A 24,900-nucleotide genomic window follows, 5' to 3' on the forward strand; every position below is an offset into this window, starting at 1 on the left:
GACCACCGTGGACCAAACGACTCAAAATTATCCACAAAGTAAACAGAGCGATGGACTCCATTGTGTTCAGTGAGAGCGCCGCTCTTCCTGTTTATCCCGAAACCGTCGCACCATAATGACGTAAGCGTGCTCCGGCACGAATGCTGAAACCCTATTTGAGTGCTGGCCAGAGGGAGAGTGGTGAGGGGGGACAATCGTACTCGGGCCTGGTTCATGGCAACCGTGCCTAGTGTGAGTACACCCTTAGTCATAGATCAATTGTAGGCTAAATGTTTGCTTGATTGATTGACGTCAGTGAAAACTATGAATTAACCGTACAGTGCATACTTTTAGGTTAAATAAATTAGCTTATTTCCATTAATCCATTGACCAATTGCCAGCAAAACCTTTACAAAACCATCAAAATCTCTCATCTACACATAAAATGCGATTAAAAGCCCAAATTTACAGCTCAAGTCTTACAGCTTAACCTAACTTACCTTAGTTAGCCTAACGGTTGAGATGCACACATTATCTTTACTATTGTACCTTTTTAATTTTGGATATGATCATAACACGTTTTCATGTTTTTGTGGGTTGGGCAACAGTGTAGACACTATTAGCAATCAGTATAATAATAATTAGTATATTTATATTTACGCAAGATTTAATATAGTAGGACTGCAAAAAGTGTTAGCTATATTACTTAAGGCTGCCAGTTATAAAAAGGTAAGTCAATTAATTAAATATTGCAGTTGGTATTTGACAGATTTTACTGCCTACATCAATTTTATAAAACTATACATTTAGTAACATGGCTAAATGAAATGCCTAGCTTAAAAAAGGTGTTAAAATGACCCAGAAGCTAACCCAGTGATGTGTTAATATCACTGACCTATTGCTACTGTATATGTTGTTGTGTTATAGTTTTGACTTTTGACCAATAATAATTAATCGTTGGATTATTTGGCTAAAATTTTGCATTAACCAGTATGTTATTGTTGTTATTATTATTATGGTCATGTAAATACATTTCAAGTTCAGTGCACTGACAATTTACATTCAATTAGAAGTAGCAAACCATTTTTATTTTATTTTTCAAATGTATTGGTTGCAATTGTTTTAATTTACAAACCAAGCAATGAAGACACAAAAAGAAACCAGCTGAAGTCAAGTAAATGTAATTACAAACTCTCATAAACTGACAGTGTGTTGAGGAACACCTCCAGGAACACACACAGGATGAACAGGATGAATGCCCAAAATGTGACAAGGCAAAAGAACAGGTAGCAGTCTTTAATTGGGCTTGTTAGTGATGTAACAATATGTATTTATTTATGTCAATTTATGTTACCTGGAAGGACCCTTTGAGATACAGTGTGTCTTCTACCAAGGAGTGTCATCAAGATGGGCAGCAAAAGGCAAAAACAACACACCAATATTTAGAAAACAATGTTACTAGGGTGGTGCTTTCATTATTATAGACAGGCTGCCAGTTTATGGATAAAGTGTGGGCTTTATAAATCACTTTGCACGGGTCAGAGCAGACATTGTTTTCTGCCTTTTATGCGTTATTGCATATTTATGCAGAATTTAGATTGGTCACAAAGCCCGTGTAAAAACATTGTGATAGTACTGTTGCATGTTTGATATTGTTTCAAATGTGGTTTGTCTGTCATTGTGCTTGTCAGTACAACATCAGAACCAAAATATTAAAACATGAATCAAAATATTAATAATTACTTAATGATTGCGCCATCTTGTGGCTGTCCACCAAATTCAGTAAGCTTGATTTCACTCAACAAATGACTGTACTCGTTCTCAAAATGGTAAACCATTCGGATTACATATCATTAAAAGTAACATAATTAAGGAACTGCTGGCCGCAAAATTAAAAAGTCCAGGTCCATGAAGGGGAACAGGAACAGTGAGTGACGGCTTAGCCGACGACCAGAGTGAAACAGACAGTCCATCGGGCGGCCAGGGCGGAGCAGACAGTCCATCGGGCGGCCAGGGCGGAGCAGACAGTCCATCGGGCGGCCAGGGCGGAGCAGACAGTCCATCGGGCGGCCACGGCGGAGACGACCCCTCGGGCGGCCACGGCGGAGACGACCCCTCGGGCGGCCACGGCGGAGACGACCCCTCGGGCGGCCACGGCGGAGACGACCCCTCGGGCGGCCACGGCGGAGACGACCCCTCGGGCGGCCACGGCGGAGACGACCCCTCGGGCGGCCACGGCGGAGACGACCCCTCGGGCGGCCACGGCGGAGACGACCCTTTGGGCAACCATGGCGCAGGAACCGACACAGGCGCAGGAACCGACACAGGCGCAGCGGCGGCCATCTTGTCCGGAGACACAGGCTCGGCAGACGTGACCTGAACAGTCTCTGGATCGGCAGACGTGACCTGAACAGTCACTGGATCGGCAGGCGGGGCCAGCAGGGCGAGCAGCTCGGGCGGTGCCGGCAGAGCAGGACGTCAGGGATGGCAGTCACGAAACCCCATACTGCTGGATCTATACTTTGACAGAGTCCTTCTGTCACGATCCACACACAGGAAACAGGGGTTAGATCCAAAAGCAGTTTAATAGGGAAATCCGTACTCACAAACAGTCCAGGCAGGGGTCAAAAACAAAGAGGCAATCCAAACCATGAGGCAATCCAAACCATGAGGCAATCCAAACCATGAGGCAATCCAAACCATGAGGCAATCCAAACCATGAGGCAATCCAAAACATGAGGCAATCCAAAACATGAGGCAATCCAAAACATGAGGCAATCCAAAACATGAGGCAATCCAAAACATGAGGCAATCCAAAACATGAGGCAATCCAAAACATGAGGCAATCCAAAACATGAGGCAATCCAAAACATGAGGCAACAAAGCAGAACTCGGAAGTGGTGTGATAATAGACAAGGACTCCATGACAAACACTGAAACAACCAGGGTATATATATACACAGAACTAACAATGAAACAGGGAACAGCTGGGAACAATAATGACGGGGAACAGCTGAGTGCAATGAACAGTGATTGGTACAGCCAAGGATTGTGGGGAATGCAGTTCATAATGTGGATGACACCGTGGGGAAGAGGACCTCTAGTGGACACCAGGAATACACAAACCAGACACTGTGACAACTTGATGTAAGATGAGAGAAATTTACATTGTACATACAGTAAACTATCACGTTGCACTCCCTTTAAATCATGATTGTCATATTTATTTGCAGACATTTTTAGGTAGTGTTACAACCTTATTTAATATCTAGAGGGATTAAGGAATGTAACATTAAAATAATGAGCGTGTACTGGAAAACATCAAACACATCACCCGATTGAGTTTTCTTAGGGAAGTGATTTATTACAATGAGTCTCAACATGAGAAGGACACCTCAAAGTAATTAGTTAGATTATAATAAAGAAAGGTAAAGAGAAAAGAACTAGATTTGTGCCAAATCAAAAAACTAAATAAAACCAAAAACCAGTCTCACTAAAAAACAACAACAATGTAATCTGACTAGATCAACGTCCAGCAAGAACCAAACAAAACATCTTCAGCGTCAAAAAGACGCCCTAAATAAACTATTCTTACTAACAAAAACAAAACTTACAAGGAGTGGCACAAATCACTAAACTGGTGTTCTAAACACAAATTGATCTCTCAGTGTGGCATATGTATATCACGTGATATCTAAGCTGTTCTTTTCTCTTTCCCCATTTAACAGTAGATCAAACCACCAGACAGAATAAATGGTGATACTCACAAGGAAAAAAACAGCGCAAATGAGCCTCACTTACGGAGGTCTCATTACTGAGTTCTCAAAGAACACATCAATCCAATTAATGGTACAGGTCAGGCAAACTAACAAGCGAGAGCTCTAGCGTGCACAAAGTCATCTCCCGCCTCCAACACAGGTGCGCTCTTTATAGGCACATGGCGCGCCCTCATTGGTGAAGCCGCGTTGAATCATCATCCAACAGCAATGATGACGATGACATCGCCCGGATGATTGACAGATGGATAAGCCAATCAGGTAGCCGCATCATCCTGCTGACAGTGATAGTGAAAGAAAAGAAAGAGCGTACGGGAGGGAAAAAAAACAACAACAACAACAGCTCCAAACAGATGACAGTATAAGACGTAACAGGTAGCCTACTGTATTTTACCAAATAAAAAATGCAACCTCACTGTTTCCCAGTGGCGTGCACAGACCTCCTCCGGGGCAGGGGCGGAAGGACCAAAAAGGGCACGTTAAAAAAAACAAACATTTATTTTGAAAATAAATCACCTGTATTTAAAGCAGTACCCGTCTGTCTGTTGTGTTTTATATATTTTAATGACTTCCTCACAATTATTTGGAATATCTCACTCGATGGAGAGCAGCAGTCGGTCAGAGTGCCTCTCTCAGAAATGATGATAATATAACTCAATATTATTTACTTCACCAAACAAAACAGAGAATCAAGTCGGTAATTATGAGGAATTCATGTTTAGTTATGTTGATTTTATAAATTTTAGGCCTATGTATGTATTCAATAAAGTGTTAGCTATCATGAAATCAATAACACTTTACAATAAGGTTTCATTAGTTAAGTCTGTTAACATGAACTAATAATGAACTGCACTTCTACACCATTTATTAATCTTAGTTAATATTACTTTCAGCATTTACTAAAACATTAAAATCAAAAGTTGTATTTGTTAACATTAGTTAATGCACTGACTGTGATATAACATGAACAAACAATTAAAAGTTGTATTATTATTAACTAAGATTAACAAATAGGCCTACAGTAGCCTAACAAATGTTTAGTTTAGTTTATTTTCAGACACAGTTGAGCTAACAAACATCAGCACAGTCTGAAACAGGTGTAGGCTGAAGCTCTTGCTTATAATGCCTACCTTTTTAAAACATCTCATATTTTAATAAAAAATAAAAATGATAATTATTGTCTTACATCATTATAATGTTGACAAACAAATATAAACAGAATACAAAAACATTAGTATTTCCTATGCAATACCGTTGCACAATCCAAATCCAACAAAAGCAGCTTGTTCATTTATCATTCTTTAAATGGTTTCATATAGTTTCAGTGCATTATTTTTAAATAGTTTCTTTAACTTATTAAGTGTCCCACATATTTTCAGTTCCTCATGACAGCTTTTCCATAGATTTACACCTTTAACTGAAATACAATGGTATTTTGCATTGGTCCTTATTGGTTCTTTTTGAATTATACAAGTTTCCCTTAAGTCATGTTGGCATTCTCTTTCTGTGAACAACCCTTGGATACTTTCTGGCAATTGATGATTTTTTACTTTGTACATGATCTGTAATGTTTTTAGTTCTACTAATTCTTTAAACTTTAGAGCCTTTAGTTCAATAAAAAGGGAGTTTGTTGGCTCCCTTTGTTTTGCTCATGATTAGTTAATGTTAGTTAATATGAATAATAAACAAATGAACCTTATTGTAAAGTGTACTATGAAATCAAAGATATAAGTTCCTTACAATTTAGAGCTGGACATGGACTTAAAATTTCCTTTCACTAGATGTATTTCCCCCAAGCTAATAACACTTGCTATGGCCTGGACAAAAACAAATGACATTGTCAGACTCAGAATGCGGCTGAAATTGAGTTATACTTTTATGATTGTTAAGCATAACTCACATGCTGCCGCAACTTTTACAGTAGCATGGTAGGATAAATGTAACTTTTCTGTATTAGCTTAATGTGCCTGCTGCCCGTGCAGTTTGAAGACTCGCGGCGAACTGCTGCGTACACAGCACTGCAAAAAAAACCTCCGCCTACTGCCACTTCACCTCCGCCAAATGCTTCCGCCAAAAAAAAAAAATATATATATAATATTTGTTTGTATTATTATTGTTCGTGGCAATGGTGTATAAGTGTATTGCTATTTATTATAATATTTATTTTTATAATTATTTACATTTATCAGAGAGGGGCACAAGACAAAAGGGGCAGGGGCTTGAGCCTGATCTAACTAATCTATCTATCAAACTTAATATTTTTCTTTCTTTCTAACTTATTATTTCTAACTAATCTATCTATCAAACTTTAAACAACTTTAAACTTCAAACTACTCTAAACTTCAAACTACTTTAATCTTCTTCAAACTCTCTGGTCCGGCTTTCTCAAGCCAACTTAAAATTTGTCTCAACAAACTTTTTTTTCTAGTTTATTAATAAAAATCAATGCACGCGTCACTGGATTTACAATATTATATTACACATATTATGTCGAAATAATGAGATATTATGTTGAAATAACCTTATTATTAACTAGATGTACCGCATGGCGGTACAAAATATGACCGCCGCTCAGGCCTGCACTGGCTTTCCACAAAAATAAATGACGTGGAGCAATTTGGCTGTATTGCGTGTTTATGTATATACCTAAAAAAAAGTAGTAGTATGTGCATGTCTGTCTGTGTGTGTGTGTGTGTGTGTGTGTGTGTATGTGTGTGTCTGTGTGTGTGTGTGTGTGTCTGTGCGTGTATGTATGCGTGCGTACATGTGTGTGCGCGTGTGTGTGTGTGTTTGTGTGTGTGTGTCTGTGCATGTGGATTTGTATGTGTGTGTATGGGTGTGTGTCTGTGCGTGTGGATGTCAGTGTGTGTGCATGCTTGCGTTTGTTTGTATTCCTGCATGTGTGTGTGTGACAGTATCATCCTAAACCAGCAACCCTTCGCTCAACAGCACCATCTACAGGCCGATGAGTGTACAGTCACTAAATGTGCACATAAATGAATTTATTTTATACCCCCCCATGGATGAAATTCTACGAAACTTAGCATACCCCCAGAGGATGTCAAGTTAATCATACACATGAAATATGGTGCAGTTCTGAACATCTCAACTGAAGATAGGGGCGATTAAAGCAGAATAATATTGCATTTTCATTTTTTATGGGAGGGGCGCAAATCACAAATGAGTGATTATGGGCTAGGTTGATGTGGGCCCTTAAGACCAACATACCATAAAAATGTCTTCATCCTCGGTGCCACGGTTCAGGTAGTTATTTAGGAAAAACTGCATTTTTTGGGTTTGGGGGGGCCCAGCACGGGGGGGAGTGGAAATTTTTCCGTAAAAGTCTAGTGGGGCTACATGCCCACCAAATTTCATGTTCCCCGGTGTTTCGGTGTCCCTGGTATCGTTGACGAAAAATTCAGTAGATGACAAAAAAAAAAAAAAAACTTTGACAATCCCTATATGATTGTCCCCAATCCCTAATCATAATAATACATCTTTTAGAATATTTGATTGAATGCTGAATGTTGCGCTTGTTCAATTTAATAAAATTAAAACTTTAATTGTGATCATTAAAATAATTGAATATAAAACTTTTTGTGACAAAGTTTTGCTCAATTATTATTATTATATATATAATTGTAGCTCCCCCTGACAATGATCTATCTAGCACCCCCTCAGCACATGCGTTAAAAATTCTCTGGCGCCGCCCCTGGTGCTGAGAAGGTCAGACTCAAAAGGAAAAAAATTATGGAGGAGGCAATGAAATGCTCCAAAATAACAGACATGTTCCGGGCATCAACGAGCAAAGATACTACAGGTGAAATAAACTGAAGCACATATCATCAAAGGCACAGATGGGAATTAGCACCAGCTACCAGTCAACCAGCCAAAAGCTTGTGAAATTTGAAAGTAGCTGTGATAAATATGAGACAAATGAATAGTTTACTATTGAGTGACTCTTGAATTTGTCCTTCAGTGGTTGGCAGATTTCCTAGTTTTAAAACGAGTAACTTCCCTTTGCTGCTGCTGCTGCTATGTTCAGTGTATACGGATTATGTCAACACTAGCAGAAGCTAATGAGGTGTCGTGTCACCGTGAAATGTTTTAACGGTCATCATCAGGATTAATCCTGGAAAGTTTTTTTATATTTTCAATTTAAAAAAATATGTATTTACTTTTATAACACTATACTTTATATGTTAAAAGTCTGTGCCCTGACATAGACTACGTTACCCATAATGCATGTGTTAATTTGTAGTTTTGCTCGATCGCGGTTGCGATAGGCGCTTTCACTTTGGTGTGATCCAGTGACATGAGAGCATCATTAACAGTGCAGAAAATTGCCATCCTTTGTTAATCCTGCGCTAATCTTGTGTGTATGAGTGCTGTGTGCGTCCTTAAGATGTAAGTACGGCTTTTGCATGAATGGCGCGTTTATTGCAGACTTATTAGCCCAGGTGGCGAAGTTTTTTATACTCGTGTTATTCCCTACTGTTATACTGCTGCGGCCCGCTACGGCGCTCCACATGCGCTTCTAAAGTAGCCATCTACTGTATATACTTTAGTTATTGTCTTGCAAATAACTGCAAATATTATATTTAATTTATAGTTCACCTGTTTTTGGCATTTTTCACCATTTGGAGATGTATGGCATTTATGCAAGTTAATTTATAGTGTTAGAGCTCCCTCTAGTGGATTTTTGGTTGTACTGCGGGTGATTTCTTTATGCATCTGTATGTAACCATAGCCTATATGTTTATTAATATACATTTTATTGTATTTTCTGTTTCAGATAACCACACACACACACACACACCCATAAACACACCTAATTTGTTACCTGTAAACCTTCATCATCTCCATGTACCTGACTCCTCCTCAATAAATTCTCAAAACTGCACCATTGGATTTGCCTATTCCTTCTGACCGAGGAAGACTCAGTTGACGAGCAATCCATAATCAGCCGCAGACGGACACGGTCTCTCACATTATATTATATTACCTTTTTATAAAATTACAAAAAACTAGTTAATGCTGCTGTGAGGGTTCTAATACACCGTCTGTGGGAGTGATGGAGTAGCATCTGCCCGCAAAACCGGAGGCTGCATTTTCAGGACCCCAGTTCTAGGACCACATTTCTAGGACCCATAGGTTTTTAGTGACAACGCCACCTACCGAATTAGAGGACCAGCGAAGATGGATGACAATCAGAGTGTGAGTATCAAATGCGAATACATTTTTATTTGTTTAACTTTAAAAACAATTGTGATGCATTTCATTGGAAAGTTAACGTAGCCAACGTGATGGGGATTTGCTAAATAAATAGTCTTGAATGCATAGCCATCATATATTAGCCTCTAATGCTGTAAAATGAATTGTTAGCACATTCATTTAATGGAACTGTTGCATGATAAGCCTGTGTTGACTTATTGACAGCACAATAAACTGTAGCATGTTCGTTCTGAAAGCTTGTTAATTACTCATTGTTTTTCCATTTTAATTCAGTAAAAATAATAGTAATGTTTTCACTGTCAATAGCTCTCATTCAGTCTGTTTAATGAGTAGGCTACGTCTCTTCATTGACATGGTTTTATAAAGTTGGTTGAGTTGAGACATATGAGACATAACAGAGAGGCCATCATAATAACTGACTGTTGAAATACCACGTGTTAGATTGTGTCATTTACTGTGTACTGTATATGAAGTGCTTTCAAGGACACAGCTCAGGGTAGGCAATAGTATGACAAAAGATAAATAAATAAATTGGTTAAGTACTAGGCTTAGGCCTAATTTATGTCTATTTATTTATATGAAATTTACTTAAAAATGTTTTTCAAGAAACACATATCATATAATATGTTATTTCTATTCAGATTTCTTGCATCTCTCTCTATTATAATTTTTTCTCAGTTCAGATGGGCTTTATTGACATGAGTGTTTCTAGAACCTTTGTTCCCACAACATCAAAATATATATATATATTTTTCAATCTTTGAACAGTATGCAATAATAGAATTATGGACATTCATTGTTATGAAGATTGATATCATTATTTTTGTATCATATATGTGTGTGCACTCTGTGGTAACTAAGATCTTTTAAATATGAAATTTAAAATTAGAGAGTAGAACATTTTCAACTAAATGTTCCTTATTTAATTCACTTCTCTTTCTCTCTCTTAGGAGTCAGTGATGATGCTGTCCATGAAGTTCTGTCTATGTTTTTGTGTTTGTTGAAGTTAAGTTGTTATATATTATTTTGTAAAATATACACAATCTTGAAAATGTGGTCGATCTAGTGACTGAAAAGACTATAACATGATTCCTTGTTTATTTGAGTTATTATATTATGCTACTTGGACCCAATTTCTCAACATTCCTAGGAACCAGGTTTAATTGCAATAAAGAATTAATTTGTATTTGGGTGTAATAAAACTTAAAAAAAAAACTAATGTAGTTAAAACTGAAATACTGCATTGGTGGCACTTTTTTCGGTCCTCCAAAACTAGGGTCTGGTGGTGGTGGCGCAGTGGATAAGACACATGCCTTTGGTGTGAGAGACCCGGGTTCGAATCCACTGTGAGACACCAATGTGTCCCTGAGCAAGACACTTAACCCCTAGTTGCTCCAGAGGCGTGCGACCTCTGACATATATAGCAATTGTAAGTCGCTTTGGATAAAAGCGTCAGCTAAATGAGTAAATGTAAATGTAAAATGTCCTGGAAATGCTGCCTCCGGGACTGCAGATGGATAATATTGGAGTGATGACAAATTTACATATATTTCTCTCTTCTGAGTTCTGACTGCCGTTATCCATTTCTGGATTTTTTTTCCCCTCTTTTTCAAAATTGTGAAACTATAGAGGAATTTTTCTTTTGCTATTTGAGCAAATGGGAACAAAAAATATATTTAATAGTCTCTCATTCAGTGCTATTTTTTTTAACAATTTTTTTTTTCTTTGACCACTGAGGGCTGGTGGTCTACGAGAGAGAGAGAGAGAGAGAGAGAGAGAGAGAGAGAGAGAGCGCGACAGAGAGAGAGAGAGAGAGAGAGAGAGAGAGAGAGAGAGAGAGAGAGAGAGAGAGAGAGAGAGAGAGAGAGAGAGAATGTATAAACTACATTATAGGGAGATTATGTCCCTATAATGTCCCGAATACTTGTCCTTGTGGGAATTTTAATTTTTAATTAAATTTTTTTTGGAAAACAACTGAAAATGTAAAAATGCCGAAAGTTTTCTGTGATAGGCAGGGTTAGTGTAGGGGGATATAATATACAGTTTGTACAGTATAAAATCATTATGTCTGTAAAAAGTCCCCATAAAACATAACACAGCACTGCTTGATGAAGTTGAAACCCTTGTCATCCCAGTCTCATCAGCTGAGGCTGAAAGAAGTGTCAGTGCTCGACTGATCATTTACTTTCCCCCTCAAGTTGTTTCAAACCTGTATGCATTTCTTTCTTCTGCTGAACACAAAAGAAGATATTTTGAAGAATGTCGGTAACCAGTATTGAGTATTTTTTTCTACTATGGAAGTCAATGGGGTCCATCAACTGTCTGGTTACCGACGTTCTTCAAAATATCTTCTTTTGTGTTCAGCAGAAGAAAGAAATGCATACAGGTTTGAAACAACTTGAGGGAAAGTCAATTATGACAGGATTTTCATTTTTAAGTGAACTGTCCCTTTAAATACAAAATCCTGAATTTCATTCATTCATTAATTAATTAATTATTTCATTAGTGCAGTAATCATTGCTTCTCTTGCACCAGCTACATGGTCAAATCAAACAAATCATGGTCCTTTATTTATTTACTTGTTTATTTATTTATATGCACTCGCTTATATTAATCATATATTTAAACAGATAAATGAATGTATATATAAATGAATAAAAAGGTGCATAAAGGATATACAAGAATATAATATAAAAAGTATATTAATAACTGAGTGATAATAAAGTCACACTGTATATTGCATATAGAGTAAGCATAACATAACTTTAGGTGTATTTCTGCAGTTGTCCAGCAGGTGACATCACAGGACGCACTTCAGTTACTCCAGAGAATTATGGACATGCTCATGAAAAGGAAGACTAAAAATTACTTGTCATGATTACATTTCCTAATTACTAGGAAATGCGCTAATATCTTGAAATACACAGAAAATAATATAATAATGATTTAAAATGTTTAAAACAATGGACGCCATGTTTCCAATGTTGTCAGTGCTACATGTCACTGCTGTTTATTTGCCTTGGCGCCAATGTGCATGGCTCCTCGTAATGGCCAGATTGCAAACAAACAAAGCAAAAATTGTTATTACATTGAGAGCATATCATGTTATTACATCCTCGTTCGTGTTCTATCAGCAAGCCACAAGATGTGCATGCACGAATTTTTGGACACTGTACTTCACGTCCAACGCAAGGTACAATGATCATTGGACAGTCTCTCAGCAGTTCCAGATCACCTAATTTACATCCCCCATTTCCACATCGATCAGCACGAGGCTGAGGTCCTCTCCACTCTCTCACACACTGCCAGCAGAATTTAAAGGGTTTTCTGTTGTTCGCTGTACAAACTGAGCACTCCACACAGAGATTGGAAACATCAGACCTTTCAGTGAAGATGCCACAACCAGGACACTGAATATGGAATATAAAAGAAAATCACACATGATCCATCTGACGTGAAATCTCTTATTAAGGCAGAAATGTACTTACATCCACGAAGTTGACCGTCTCATTAACAGTGTTCGTCCCAAGCTTGTCCTCAAAATTGTATCTCTCATTGATTGTGAGTTTCGCCAGTGTTCTGACTTCATCATACGGCCATTTTTTAGCACACAGCGGACATTTGAACTCAGTCTTTCCCTGAAATGAACAAACGGAGATAATTATCAATTGTCAGGTATAAAAATGCATGTGACATTCACAGACAGACTTACATCATCCAGCTGAACTTTGCAGTAGTCAGTCAGTGTATCTGGATCAGTCACGTGACCACAGGATAACACGGCTCTTAAAACACTGGGGTCATCATCATATTCATCTGAAAGGTTTACAAAGCTTTGTAAGTTACACTAAAATGTGCTCTCATGTCTGTAAATCACTTATTGTCCATCCTGAAGTCTGTATATCTGTACTTATTGGAACTGCATGATTCAGGATAAATTGATAATCACGTTTTGTGTGTGTGTGTGTGTGTGTGTGTGTGTGTGTGTGTGTGTGTGTGTGTGTGTGTGTGAGTGTGTGTGTGTGTGTGTAAAATGGAGATGGGTAGACAACTAAACAAAATAGCATGCAAACTACAGGTTCTGACAAAATCTGATTTAGTCTATTTAAAAAACGATATAAAAAATAAATAAAAAACAATGAAATTCTTATTCATGAAGACGTGTTTAGTTATTGGATGAATTGTGTGAATAAATCTTTCATTGAGATCGCAATCTTTAAAAGTCCCCATGCAGTCAACAATTGTAACCCTTAAAACTCATCTTTGATCACCAAAATTACATATACAAAAAAATTTGGTGAAACAATTTCGTCATGCTTGAGTGTAAAGGGACACCCTTACCTCATTAGTATACCTCCGCTCATTCGCACCAGCTCAGAGACTTGGTTTGATCGGTTACAAGGTAGTTTGTGACGTCAAATAATATTGTAACTATTCCGAATATATTAATGGATAGTCAAAACGTAGTTTTTATGCCAAATTGGCTTGCCATAAGTACAGGCAAGAACACATGAAATTTGTTTTTTGTTTTTTTACTGCAGTTTTAAGGAGAAAATACTCAGCAATTGTGTTGACTTATGACTTTACACATGGTTTGTTTTAAAGCATATTAAACACACCACATAGACATAACATTAAAAACTTGATTTGCACCACTTTAACTATTAATCGTGCAGCTCTAGTAGCCTACCTATATTAAAACAAACTAATAAACACAAAGCCTAAAGCTGTAACTACAGCAGTCGAAGTTGTAAATAAATAAGTATGCCATATTCTCTCATTTCCTTGACATTATTTCAATTTAAATTAACATCAAACAGAAACAGAATAAATCCTAACCCTAACCCTAACCCTAAGTGTTTGATCTAAACTAGACTTCAGTGGCTTGACTAACATAATTTTGCAGACAAGTAACAAAAACACAATAAAGGCCTATCTAACATAAAACAACATAGCCTAGCCTATTAAAAACGTACGTAGCATTTTTTTTTTTTGCGTTTATAGTAGGGTCATTCCACGAAATCAGTGCCTTTTCAACTTTGAAAAATTAAAATATAAAATAAGTTTAAACAATTTTTTAAAAATATCCATTAAATGAAGACAGCATAAAATAACAAGAAATCATATTGTGCCATCTCAGGCTATGTAATTTTTTATTTTATGACTATTTATCTACCTCATGTTTTGATATTTTTGTCATGCCTGTTACAGACACATGCGTTACTATATACTATAGTTTTAATTAGAAATATGTTATAATTTCCACATATATGAGCAGTATTTAAGTCCCTCTTTTCACTGGAATTGTTAAAAAAAATAGATTTTTTTTTTTCAATATTATATTTGTCATTCAGATGACCAAGAACATACAAATTTTGGAGGGTGATCACATGTCAATTAAGAAAAATATATATTTTTACAAGAGAGATATTAAAAGAAGGGCTTTGTCAAAAATACAATATAGATAGGGTTACAATGGAAAAACTTGGAAGGCCATTTCAAATATAATTTTTATATTTTTTATGAAATTAATGACAGTAACAGGATTGACATCATAGTAACAGGACTGACCAGAGTAACAGGGATTACAGGACACACATTCTTCAGCATACACTGCACATATTTGTTTACATAATTTTGTAAAATTTTACCTTTTTAAATTGTATTACTTGACATAGCCTAGTTGTATTAGTGAAGCACATTACATTTCTAAGAGATCTAAAGATTTAAGGGTATTGTAATTAGAGTAACCCATGCGTCCATCTGTTTGTCTGTGTGAGTATGTCCCCTCACAGAACTTAAAATATACTGATCTGGTTCAATTATTAGGCAAGGAAGATAATCAGATCTTGGTCTTTCTATGATGATCTGAAAACAGATGCTAACATTTGGTTTCACTTTCTTGAACATTACAAGATTGGAGCGAGGGTCTGCAGTCACCTTACTGCTATTGTTTGTAATCGCACAAAAAAGTCATTTTTATTGTTAGAATTGTGATTTCATAATATTTAGATATGAATCCAACTGGAAAAAACTTGTGAAAAGATATCTTTCAGTTAGTCAAATAGCATATAATGGGGCTCTATAGCCATCTAGTGGCTAAAATTATAATTTTTTACTTTTAAAACTACATTTTCCAAAATATGGGCAAAAATTTTACACAAAACCATGTCAAATTATCCATGTTATCCCCATGAATTAAATTTAGAAATGTATAAAGTGAATTTTACATAAAAAAAAAAAACTGTATGAACTGTTTTGTATAAAAACCTATACAAAAAAAAAAAAACATTTTTAATTTATTTATATAAATTTAAAATATATCATAAATCCTCCCAAAACTGCACAAATGTGGAGTAAAAACATTAATAAACAGAGTAAATTTACATTTGTAAAAAAAAAAAAAAAAAAATTATTCTGCTACAAAATTACATGTTATTGTCTGGGGTCTCTGGAGACCCCGAAGACCACGAAAGTCACTTTTTTTCACGCTAACATAAAAACATTTTTTATTATTGTACATCTAGAAAGGGTTGAGAGCCGTACAAAGTTTCATGCCATTTAGACAAAGATTATTATTTTTTTTTTATTCAGCAAAAGTCATTTGCGGGTTAAAAAGACCCCGAAGACCATCAGAGGGTTAATACTTTAATTGCCAGATGCACCAGCAATACCAACTCTGAATGATATAGGCATTAGCTCAATAAAACACCCAGGATGACCTTTACATTTTTTTTAAAGATTTTTAAAGATCACTGTTCTTTAAAAACAGTGTGGCTAAGGTGACACCTAATCTATGTCATCCCTGTTACCCCACATGTCAAAACCTGTTACTATACAAAAGTAACAGGCCTGACAGTAACAGGTTTGACAAATTCAAGCTAATTTGCTAATTGCTAGCTATTAGGGCAAGGCCATAAAAGCACAAGTTGTACACTTTGAAAGGATATTACTTGTAGATATTGATTACATTAAGTTAAATAAATAATTGTTTAAATTTATACTTTAAAAATCAGTAACAGTTTTGACATTGCATGATGTCCCCACCTCAGTTATACCTAATAAATCATCAAAATAGAGCATTATAGAAGAGAGAGAGAAACTTACTTGTGTTTTAACTGTTGGAATAATGATTGAGAGATGATGTAACTCCCTTGAAGTGATGTCACAGGAATGTACCATTATTTTACAAGGGGTTTTTGGTGAGGGTAACAGGCATGACATGAAATCAGGGGACACCGATAAAATGGTTTATATTTTATTAAAAATAATGTATATTTATGCCAAAACATTGCTTAACAGTGACACTATACTTAGAACAATATGAAAATGTGATTTTTGTATAATTTTGCCTTCAATTTGCAAATTAAAAGTCCTGCTGAAAAAGAACAATCACAGGGAGGGACAGGCCAAAAACCTTACCCTTATCAGCATAAATGCAATTTAAATTATTTAAAATAATATATAAATGACTTTAATTTAATGTAATATTGAGGAAATAATACATAGTACTATTATGTTTTTAAATCACAAATTTATTTGTTGTTATAGTAATTCTACGTCTGATTATTTCTCAGGGACACAAAAGGCACCAATTTCGTGGAATGACCCAGTAGCCTAGGCTTATCCGTTTTGTAGCATACTGATGTATGCGCTAAAAGGCTACGTTTATTAAGTTATTAAATTAATTATTGAGATTAATAATTACTCCAAAGTTAAATTTAATAAACAAGCCAACTCCTAAACGTGTCACATTCAAAAGTGTCATGCACCGTCCCTGTCTTATTTCCTTACAACCCTTTTATTTCGGCAAATCGGTTGCAAAATTAATAAAGGTAAATAGTGCCACACACTTACCAATATCGTTTGGTTTTGACACCAATTTGATGCCTTTGTCGAATGGAGTGAATTTCTTAATGTCTTCAGACATTTTAAACAGCGTCTATTTCTTATTAAACGTCAGTGTTGTCAGCGTTTATCTCTCCCTAGTGTGCACTAGTAATGGGTGCTTTCGGAAAACTGCTTCATGAAGCTTCGACACCTTTATGAATATGAATCTTTTGTTTCGAATCAGTGGTTCGTAGAGTGTATCAAACTGTTTTAGTAAACGTGATTTTCAGATTTCAACACCACTGGGGGGTGCTGATCTATGTAGAACCATAACAAGTGTCTATGGTTTTAGCCTAACGTCTGATCAGTTTTATAAATTTGAAGATATTTAATGAGATTATTTGTATAATTAAAAGGCTAGTAAAAGTGTCTTATTTGCCTGTTTAGCTGAACCATCCATGGAACGAACAAAACAAGTCAAGATACGTAATCTTATTAGATGATTAGTCAATTGCATTTGATAAATTTGACTTTGAATAAAACATTTACAAAGGGTTTGAAAAATATGTTTTTATGCATGTTTGTCCTGTGTGTTTGCTGTATTTACAATGTTCTGATCATCAGGGGTCGCCAAGCGCGTGGCGTTTTAAACGCTTCAAAACAGTGAATCGTTTTGCGAAGCAAATGGTTCAATTGATTCGAAGCTTTGGAAAGCTTCGTTTCAGAGCCGATCAGCCCTATACGCACACTACGCAAGGTGCGTAGGGCCCCGCAAATTACTCAAGGCCCCGCCTCCCCCTCGTGTCAAAGCGCGTCAATCAATGTTTACAATATCGATGACAAAATGAAGCGGAACTATCCTTCTGGTCACGAAAAGAGAGAGAAAAAAACACCATGAGAGTTAATTGCGGCAACAGTTCAGGTAGACTTGTGTGCTCTCCTCTCAAAGTTTGATGTCAGCAAAGAACAGGCACACCACGCCCACTTAGATCAGATATCACATCAACATGTCAGCCGGAGGGGTACCGAGGGTCATCGCTTTCGGCTTCAAGAATTATTCACAAGATGGCAAAAGACGAACAGCGCTTTGCAAGACATGCAACATTAACAGCCATTCTGCCCAGTAAGTGCTTGTCAATTTGTTTATGTTATTTGGTTAGTTGGTAGTTAGCTAATGTAATAATAGCTAAAGTAGCCATTAAGGTTTTATCAGCGATTTCAGGCCCAAAAAAGGCCCAAATATAAATGATCACATTCATCTAATATTTCCTAACGATCCGCTAGCTGCCCGCCCCATAAGCAGGCCGTCAAAAAAACGCGTCTCTGTAGGCCCGCGAAAAAAAAAAAAACGCGTGTGTGTGTGTGAGAGAGAGAGAGAGAGAGAGAGAGAGAGAGAGAGAGAGAGAGAGAGAGAGAGAGAGAGAGAGTGAGTGTGTGTGTGTGTGTGTGTGTGTGTGTGTGTGTGTGAGAGAGAGAGTGTGTGTGTGTGTGTGTGTGTGTGTGTGTGTGTGTGTGTGTGTGTGAGAGAGAGAGAGAGAGAGAGAGAGAATGTGTGTGTGTGTGTGTGTGTGTGTGTGTGTGTGTGTGTGAGAGAGTGAGTGTGTGTGTGTGTGTGAGAGAGAGAGAGAGAGAGAGAGAGAGTGTGAGAGTGAGTGTGTGTGTGTGTGAGAGAGAGAGAGAGAGAGAGAGAGAGAGAGAGAGAGAATGAGTGAGTGAGTGAGTGTGTGTGTGAGAGAGAGAGAGAGAGAGAGAGAGAGAGAGAGAGTGAGTGTGTGTGAGAGTGAGTGTGTGTGAGAGAGAGAGAGAGAGAGAGAGAGAGAGAGAGAGAGAGAGAGAGAGTGAGTGTGTGTGTGTGTGTGTGTGTGAGAGAGAGAGAGAGAGAGAGAGAGAGAGAGAGAGAGAGAGAGAGAGAGAGAGAGAGAGAGAGAGAGAGTGAGTGTGTGTGAGAGTGAGTGTGTGTGAGAGAGAGAGAGAGGAGAAATGTAACAAAGTTTAATGTTGTACGTAAACTGTGTTTGAGAGAGAGAGAGGGAGGTGTTCAGAGAGGAGTCTGTTGGATGTTAAGCTGTTATTTGTTTTATGGACTCAATGTTGACAATTTAAAACATTTCAAACACTGTTGGCAGAAGTGAAAAATAAATAATTTTATGAAGTTACAATTTTGTTTGATTCCATGATGTATTTTACTGAACATGAGTATTTACAATGCAAATCCAAATGATTGTAATTTACTGACAGTTAGGCTACTTATATCTTGTCTTTTCACTTTATTAAGATCAGATTCTGCAGGTAAAATTACAATAATAAGGTGACTTGACTTGGACTTGACTTGACTTGACATAGCCTGTGACTTGACTTGACTTGCCCAATAAAAAAATACTTGGGACTTACTTGACACTTGAAGGTTGAGACTTGAGACTTACTTGAGACTTGCACATGTGTGACTTGGTCCCATCTCTGTTTAAAACACAGTGACATGCTATGGCGCCATTTTAGCTTTTATTCATTCACAGGATATGCATTTTTGATATCAATAATTCAATTTGTACTATTTAAAATGTGAATTCTTGATATTAAGAATGAACTTTTTACTAGTAACAATGTCTTCTGATATCAGGAATTACATTTTCACTAGAACTAGTTAAAGGAGGGATTGTAGTGGGAACACTGGGGTGTCAGGTGTGACTGTGTGGCAATGGCAAATGGTTCATGGCTCACGGGTCAGGTATGAGGGCCCCTAAACAGAATTTTGCTTAGGGCCCCAGGGAGGTCAGGATCGGCTCTGCTTCGTTTCTCCTATCATTCGTGTACACACAGGCTGCGTTCGAAACGACTAAGTAACTTACCGGTACTTAACGACAGAGGTGGGAGTAAGTCACACATGTGCAAGTCACAAGCAAGTCTCAAGTCTTAACCTTCAAGTCTCAAGCAAGTCCAAGTCAATTTTGTGAAAAGCAAGTCAAGTCAAGTCAAGTCACTGCTTTATGTCAAGCAAGTCAAGTCAAGTCGTAGCTTGGGTCACAAGTCACTGGCAAGTCATACAAACGTTTGATGATTTCACTGAATTTATATATTAAAATAAGTTAAAACTACAGAAGTTGTGGACTATGGTTTTATTTGCAACATTTTTTTTAAATATGCATTTCCACATACAGCTGAGTGGTTACTACAATAAAAAAAAACAATAAAAAAAATTATACATAGCCTAAAATGTAAATGTAACTGAAATTAGGCCAACATTAAAGCATGAAAAAATAAATATGCCTCAAACAGTGCAGAAGACCATTAAAATGTATTAAACGGGACATTCTACCAGAAACGTACATTTCCACTTTAAAAAATCTTGGGGAAAAAAATATATTTTTCTTAAATCTGAACGTTGAGACATATGGTGGACATGTTAAACTATGAGAAACACATATCATCCCATCTCAGCATGTTTTTATGATTAAATAAAATACATTTTTATACGCATTTCACCCCTAAAATGTCAGGCCCTGTCACAGACAAATTTGTATATGTTAGAATGGTTTCCTAATGAATTTCTTTGATACAGATAGCATTTTCTTATTGATCACATGTCCCTGATTGTATCTAACATGGTTTTATAATTCCTTTAAGAAATATAAGTAACTTTTCGGTCAACTGTAGTACACAAAATCACAGAATACCCGCAGGCACTCATATAGTTGTAAAATAACTACCTTTACATAGGAGATTTTTATAAAAACATAGTAGTGGATATATACCCCCACCTTCATCTACACAGTTAAAGAGATTAATTAATTAATATTTCCTCAAATAGTACACTTTTATCATAATTTCCTGTGTGACAGGACTGACCATGGCGTGACAGGACTGACGGTACTGTGACAGGACTGACTTTATGGATTTTGATGATGCAGAAAAAGTTATGTTTTGTGTTCTTTATTTAAGTTTTGATTGGCATTTCTTTTTTAAATTATTATTATAATTTTAATGTTAAAGTAATATTAGACTATGGTAAAATTCAGCCAAGGACATACATAATATTGCCAAAAGTATTGGGACAGCCCTCCAAATAATTGAATTTAGGTGTTTAAATCACTTCCATGGCCACAGTTGTATAAAAATCAAGCACCTTGGCCTTCATTTTACTATTGCATGCGTTAAATACATAACATATGCAATAAATGTAATAAAAAAGAACAATAACATTAATTTGTAAGGCCGTGTCACACAGGAATGTGACAGGGCCTGATGTGACAGGGCCTGACGGTTGGCCATTTTAAACTGCCATTACTCAGCCTGCTAGCATGCTAGCATAAAAACTGTTAACATGCAAGCAAGGAATTTCAATAACCTTTTTAGACATGTTTTGGATTTAAAACATTTTCATTATTTTCTGGAATGTTTAACCGTGACAGGGCCTGACCCTTTAGCTCGTCTTCCTAAAAAAAACATACAAAAACAAGCTTAAAATCATACAATTCAATGAAACAATTCAGCCTTAATCAATGTAAGCTTCACCTGGGTCAAATGATGTCACTTCCTCTGAGTGATACCCTTAAAGGTGTATTTCACACATTTTATGTAGAGTTTTATGTAAACGTGACAGGACTGACCAAAACATGGGGACAGTTGTAAAATAGAATTTATTTGTAGAATTTATATATAATTTTATGTTTTTGATCAGTTGATGTGAATGATAACAGCTTAAACTTGTTATTGATGAGTTTTTTTTTTTTAAATAACAGTTTGTAGCATAACAAAACTATGAAAGCTGTAGCTCCAATTTGGCTGAGGACAAGGGCATGGACAGGATTTGTAATTTTCAAAAGTGTTTTTAATAAAGAAAAAAATATCTGAGAACCTAATGAATGACATATTCCTTTACAGAACAACTCACAGAAATCAACTATGAGCCAGTTTTAGAAATTTTTGGATGAAATACTTTTTTATTCACTGTAACAATTCAAGGACAGATAATGTACGTTTCTGGTAGAATGTCCCAAACAATTCACAATTCAAGTATAATTATTCCTATGCCACCAAATGGCATTCTTCAACTGGCATCCCCTTTATATAAGTTATATATTTTTAATTATGAAGTTAAAACCGCCAATAGGTGGCGCCAAATCACCGTCTTAATGTACGAGTCATAGAAGCATTCATTCAACTGATTTGTTCAAAACGGCAGATTCGTTCTGGAACTAAGCAACTATAGGTCACTGAATCACAAATACGCATAACTCTTTCTGTGGCTTGTTTGGAACTATTGTCATTGGAGAAATAGAGCAAAAACAGAGAATATTTGGAATATTATGTCTAAAATGTCACATCACAATATTCACTCTTTGTTTACTGAACTGTTTTATAAAATCATTATCACATTTGCAATCGCGCCAATATTCTGGAAATATTTTTTAATATCATATGTTATAGGCTAATTATAAAAATAACTCATACTAGGGCAATTTTTGAATTTTGGGTGCATATTAATTCTGCTGGCATTTTGCCCCCAACCCCCTGATAACTAACCCTGCTTTAAGAGAAACATAAAACACACAAAACATTAACAGTTTTCTATGTTGTTTTTCGTCATTGGAAAGAACGACATATTTGGCTTTAAAGCATGATTTGAAAGAAATGTGGCAAATGTTATACAAAACATATGCCATTATCATTTGAATATTGACAACATTAAGCTAGATTTGAAAACATAATTGTGTATAAAGAGGCATGCTGTTTTGACCAATATTCTCTCTAGATTTAACGATAGTCAAATTAACTATAACAAACAGGTTAAACAAGCCATAGCTTACTTTTAGACGTGGTGAATAAAGTTCGACTGTTCGAGGTTGTTGTGATGGTCGTCCGATATCCCTTGCCAGTTATTATGCGTACAGCAAATCATCTTGTGTGAATATGGTCAATTTTAGTGTTTATATCCAAAAAGAAACGATGCTGGGAGATGTTTTTATATTTAGCGCGCTGCCGCGCTCACCGCGATGTATGTTTTTCCTGTGCTTGTGCAGCGTCACGCAATCGCGCAGAATCTGATGACTGGCGTCAATGGTTCCGTTGCTTTCATTTTGTTCATCAATTGATGTTGCGATGATTTATATAAAAATGTATATCAAGTCATTCTCGAGTCATACAGTTCAAGTCAAGTCAAGTCTCGAGTCATTGGATCTCAAGTCAAAGTCAAGTCGAGTCATTTTCTTAATTTAGTCAAGCAAGTCTCAAGTCCTTAAATTTGCGACTCGAGTCTGACTCGAGTCAAGTCATGTGACTCGAGTCCCCCATCTCTGCTTAACGAGCGCTAAAAGAGTGTGCTTTATAGCCAGATCTCATTGAGTATGAATGCGAACCGGACATCTGCCATGTTGACGTTATCATGTGACCTACACGTTAAAACGACACGTTTAATTCATCTATCTGTAAATATCTTGATATTGATTAAACTTGCTCATTTTGTGGTCTTTTTGAAGAAACTGCTGCCCATTTATTTTGTGAATACATTTAGGGTTGATTTAAGTTCTTATATTTAACCCTACTCCTACTAATGTGACCCACCGTTTTATCCTTAAAGGTGCATTAAGCAACTTTTTCATGTTAAAAATACCCGTTTTCTAACCCATACATGCTTAAACAATTGCCTGATGGGCTGAATGAGCCCTTCTCTGATCACTGAGATTGTCTCTATAATCCTGTAAAGTAAAATAAATAAGAGGGATTCGGGCCGGAATTTTAGACTGGGCGTGACGTCATGCGCGTTCACGGCACGCTCACCTGGCTGTCTGGCAGGTTTGTGTATTCGCCGCCATTCTCCGTAGAAGATGGATTGTAAGAGACCGGCTTGTAGTTCATTTCAAACACCAACGCAAACTCCACGCAAGATTAAAAAAAAGAAAACTTTTGTCCGTGAGCGTGCACACTTCTGGCTGCAGTTTCGCTTGCCGCCAGAGGGGGCATAGTTCTGCAAAAACTCAGAGACTTGCGCAATGCACCTTTAACAATATTATTTATTTTTTATTACGAAATACCAAAATTGTCATCTCTTGAATATGTTGTTAATTTCTTTATTTTATATCCAAACATTTTCATCCACAAGCAAAAGTGGCTTACTGCTTTATGTTTTCCTCTTTTTCTTGTTGAATTTAAATCTCGTTTCATCCGTCAGGCCTAGGCCTATAAATAACAACAACAACAACAACAACAAAAAAAGCATTTTTTAAATGTATTATAATGAATTATTCAAGAAAATATATATTAACATATTCAACCTTGTCAGTTCTTTTTTCCTGTGTATAAAATCTCATGTTATGTACTCAAACCCATATGTATATCTTTTTTTGGTCATTGTGATTGTTAAAGATACAACCATGGTATCTTTCCCCGATCTTGTATAAGTTCTGCAATAAACAATATTAATATGAGCGACAGGTGCACTGTCTTACCTACAATTGCGCTGGCTACATTAACCACCTAGACAATTATTGCTTTGATTTAACAGTCAAAACTCCATTCCACATATTCATATTAAAAGACATAGCCTAATACTCTCTACAATATTCTTATAGACCATCTTTAAAATATTTTTGCTCACGCCAAAGTGTTTTAGCCTCCGAATAAGATGCACTCTCTGCATTGCCTTTTTAAAAACATCATCCACATTTCCAGCAAAACTCAAGTTACTATCTATGAATGAGTATTTAAAACTATTGACTATTTCTACCTGGTATCCATTGAGTATTAAGGGTTGTAATTTTTCAGAGATTTCACATTTGTTTCTACCAGTCACTAATTCCTTAGTTTTATGCAAATGTATCTCAAGTGCACTCAATTCGCACCATTTTTGCAAAGAATTTATATAATTATGATACAATATATTTCTTTCGTTTCCACATTTGTACAAAAGGCTGACAAGTGCCAAATCGTCAGCGTATTTAAGTAGACTAAAATACTGTATGTGTTGTGAACTTTAAATTCATCTATGTACAATGAGAATAATAGAGGAGATAATATAGTTCCCTGTGGTACTCCTGTGTTTAAAACAATTGTTTTTGAAACTTTACCATTAACAAGAACTTTTCTT

The 24,900-nt window shown here is 36.4% G+C and overlaps 1 protein-coding gene and 1 long non-coding RNA gene across 2 annotated transcripts in view; both read right to left on the reverse strand.

Annotated features, from left to right (window-relative positions):
* Positions 1–24,900, reverse strand: part of LOC309491317 — a 155,046-nt gene that overhangs the window by 47,549 nt on the left and 82,597 nt on the right. The window lies entirely within an intron of this gene.
* Positions 11,622–16,976, reverse strand: LOC309491268 (putative E3 ubiquitin-protein ligase ariadne-2). Its single transcript, XM_082160765.1, has 4 exons — positions 16,848–16,976; positions 12,703–12,806; positions 12,479–12,628; positions 11,622–12,400 (listed from the first exon to the last, which is right to left on the reverse strand). The coding sequence occupies exons 1-4, from the start codon at positions 16,918–16,920 to the stop codon at positions 11,984–11,986; spliced, it is 744 nt and encodes a 247-aa protein (XP_082016891.1). The 5' UTR covers positions 16,921–16,976; the 3' UTR covers positions 11,622–11,983.

Source organism: Leuciscus leuciscus (assembly GCF_965113295.1).
Source record: "Leuciscus leuciscus genome assembly, chromosome: 25".
Classification (NCBI taxonomy): Eukaryota; Metazoa; Chordata; class Actinopteri; order Cypriniformes; family Leuciscidae; genus Leuciscus; species Leuciscus leuciscus.

What these genes read in the sequence shown, in the direction of transcription:
- LOC309491268 (XM_082160765.1), bottom strand. Translation starts at nt 16,920, where the DNA reads ATGTCTGAAGACATTAAGAAATTCACTCCATTCGACAAAGGCATCAAA. An exon ending in GCAAAGTTCAGCTGGATGAT is followed by an intron (nt 12,629 to 12,702) that starts GTAAGTCTGTCT and finishes TGTTCATTTCAG; the next exon opens with GGAAAGACTGAGTTCAAATG. An exon ending in AGACGGTCAACTTCGTGGAT is followed by an intron (nt 12,401 to 12,478) that starts GTAAGTACATTT and finishes TTCCATATTCAG; the next exon opens with TGTCCTGGTTGTGGCATCTT.